Below are 3055 nucleotides of genomic sequence, written 5' to 3'. Positions count from 1 at the left end.
TCATGTGCACGCTACAAGTACTTCTCTGTCTCTGAGGCTTCCTTGACACCTTTGTGTGCTTCTCTTGTGGTTTTTCTCCTCCTTCTCTCTCTCTCTCTCTCTCTCTCTCTCTGCTGCAATCAAAATAATCCCGCAAAATAATCTGTGTTCCAGACCTCTGGGGACCCCCTTGGCCTGCACAGGCTTTCAGGCAGTCTAGTCCTTGGTCAGTGGTTTTCATTGTTCCAGCTATCACCAGACAAAGGGGATATTAAATTGTTCCCTCATTTAGTCTGAATGGCAGGCGGCTAGCACACCCAACAGCTCCAGTGAGATGGTGTGTCTGCCAGGTCTCCTGCATAACAGTGTACAGGCTCATCTCGAAGAAATATAGTCTCTTCATGTCTGCATGCGGGGAGGATATGTGCATCAGTTTTTACCTTGTGGGTTTGTCTAGACTAGGGTAAACTGATAAATTTGTGTCTGGAACAAATGTTGATGGAGCACCTAGAATAGCATTTACAGTTGTGTTGATTAAAGTTAAAACAGGAGCACAAATTCTAATCTGGACAAACTTTTATCATTCTCTGAAGCTCAGGCTTGTTTTCACAGACATTCACTCAGAAATTGTTTATCATTCAACCTTACCTTAGACTTTGCCCTCCCTGCCTCCCCCGACCACCCTGCCCCATCCCCTTCTATTATCTTTCTGCTCCTTCTCTTACTTCCTCCATCCCTCTTTCTCCTCTCTTCTGTCTTCTGGAATACTTATTTCTCAGTCTATTTTATTTTTCTGTGTGTACTAAGGGCAGAAGCCAACACCCTGGAGCTTTTTCTCCCTTATAAATTAGACTCATCCTTCTTGATTTTTCACTCTGATCAGGAACTGTTGTCGTCCCACATCTGGCAAGAACCCGGCATTGCATCCACATCACCACAACTGCTGGAAAGAATCTGTGAAATGTAACCAGTGATTGACCTCCAAACCACCGATTCCAGGAGACGCATTGAAGAGCTGGTGACGGAATCTGCACAGAGAGAGACACCCATCCACTTCCAAGGGGTGGGGGGGGGGATGACCTGACCCCTGCTCCCCTGAGGGTAATGATCTTCCTCCACGCCCCTTAATGTGCCCCATTTGTCTATCAGTGGCCTGAACTACATCACTGAGACCCTTTACAGGTTCTGCCGGGCATGTCAAATGCCAGCATCTCTCAAAGTCTGGACCAATGCAAAGATTACAGCTCCAACCACCGGCTGCACCTGGTTGGGTACAGCCTGATCTTTGTGGCAGGTTTGATGCTCAATGCTGTGGCACTCTGGGTCTTCCTGCGCTACCTGCACCTCAAGTCTGTGGTGAGCATCTATATGTTCAACCTAGCAGTAAGTGACCTGCTCTTCACACTCTCGCTACCACTACGGCTCTCTTACTACTCCAGCCAGCACTGGCCATTTGGCAATTTCCTTTGCCAGGTGTCAGGTTCCCTCTTCCAGATCAACATGTATGGCAGCTGCCTCTTCCTCATGTGCATCAACCTGGACCGCTACATTGCCATTGTCCACCCACTCCGCTGGCGCCACCTTCGGCGGCCCAAGTTGGCCCGGCTGCTCTGCCTGGTGGTGTGGGTGCTTATCCTGGTGGGCTCTGTTCCAGCTGCTGGTGTCCACAGGTCAAGTTCCTGCATCAAAGGGAACCAGACCATCGCTCTGTGTTTTGAAAGCTTCAGTGATGGCCTGTGGCAGAAGCGCATCTTCCCACTGGTCATTCTGGCTGAAATCCTGGGCTTCCTCTTGCCACTGACCTCTGTGATGTACTGCTCAATTAGAATCTTCCAGAAGCTATGCCAGGCCAGTGGGACACAGAGCCTGCACCAGCAGAAGACTATCCGTCTGCTTGTGGTCAATCTGGTAATCTTCATCATCTGCTTTGTGCCCTACAACACAACTCTGGCAGTGTATGGGATGATAAAGGCCCACGTGATTCAGGCTGAGCCACCAGTTCGGGACTCCGTGCGCCAGGTGCTTATTGTCACAGTGCTGTTGGCCAGCATGAACTGCTCTCTGGACCCCCTAATTTACTACTTTAGCACTGAAGGTTTCCGGAACACCTTCAAGAAGCTCCGTCATGGCCAGGCATGGGACCCTGACACAGGGATGGCCAAGACTCAGGTCACAGAGGAGAAACCCTATAGAGCACACTCTAGTCTAGAAGTAAAGCGGTACCCAGTTCAAAACTTCATCCTCCCCAATGAGGACTTGCCACTGGCTCCCATCAAAATATTTTTGAATGGCCCAATTGAGGACTCTGAAATATAATCCTGGAAGGCATGGGGTTGCTGAGTTATAGGGTAGCCATAAGATGCCAGGAAGATTGTGGAAGTTGGCTAGAGTGTACCCTGATCAAACTGGAGAAGCTCAGTAGGGTGGTAAAGAAATGTGAGAAGCCATGTGAGGATGGTAAACTTGGTGATGCAAAAATAAATTATGAAAAATCTTTTACAACAAAATGAGAAATGGTGGATAGACGTTTCTAAAACACTATATTCTGCTATGGGAAACATACAGTGGGAAATATGTACCTAGAACAAACACGAACACACACACACACTCACTCACTCTCTGCTATTTTATTTTGTTCTTTTCTACATAGGTTCTTATACCATGCTCATCATTGCAGAATCTGAGTGCACACTTTGTTGTAGAGGTCTCTAGAACACCAGATAAGTTTTTGTAGTTTAGTGCTGATGTACCTAAAATACACATACTCCTAGGATGTATGCTTGATAAAGATGTGCTGAGGGTAAGATTTTTTTCAAAACTGGGAGCTAGATGCACAAAGGGACTTAGATCCTCTCTCTCTCCTCTCCCCCCCTCCCCCCGCCCCAACACAGTTGGAGGAGGGTGAGGGTGGTGGCGTCCCCTCTTATACAGTATAGCCCAGTGGTTAGAGCGCTTACCCAAAATGGGGGAGACCTGGATGTGGAGTAGGGACTTGAACATGTTTCCCAACTCCCAAGTAAGTGCCCTCATGGCTACAGTGAGTCCTTCTGAATCTACCCTGTTGAAGTTGTTCCAC

The 3055-nt window shown here is 48.1% G+C and overlaps 1 protein-coding gene across 1 annotated transcript; it reads left to right on the top strand.

Moving 5' to 3' along the window:
• The first annotated feature begins 1173 nt into the window (after window positions 1-1173).
• Window positions 1174-2443, top strand: LPAR5 (lysophosphatidic acid receptor 5). The gene has a single exon (XM_073329100.1). It carries the CDS (start codon window positions 1174-1176, stop codon window positions 2293-2295), a length of 1122 nt encoding a protein of 373 aa, XP_073185201.1. The 3' UTR covers window positions 2296-2443.
• The last annotated feature ends 612 nt before the right edge of the window (window positions 2444-3055 follow it).

The sequence above is a fragment of the Lepidochelys kempii genome, chromosome 1 (genome assembly GCF_965140285.1).
Source record: "Lepidochelys kempii isolate rLepKem1 chromosome 1, rLepKem1.hap1, whole genome shotgun sequence".
NCBI classification, from domain to species: Eukaryota; Metazoa; Chordata; order Testudines; family Cheloniidae; genus Lepidochelys; species Lepidochelys kempii.
This window is presented reverse-complemented; position numbering and strand designations above follow the sequence as displayed.

What these genes read in the sequence shown, in the direction of transcription:
- LPAR5 (XM_073329100.1), top strand. Translation starts at nt 1,174, where the DNA reads ATGTCAAATGCCAGCATCTCTCAAAGTCTGGACCAATGCAAAGATTAC.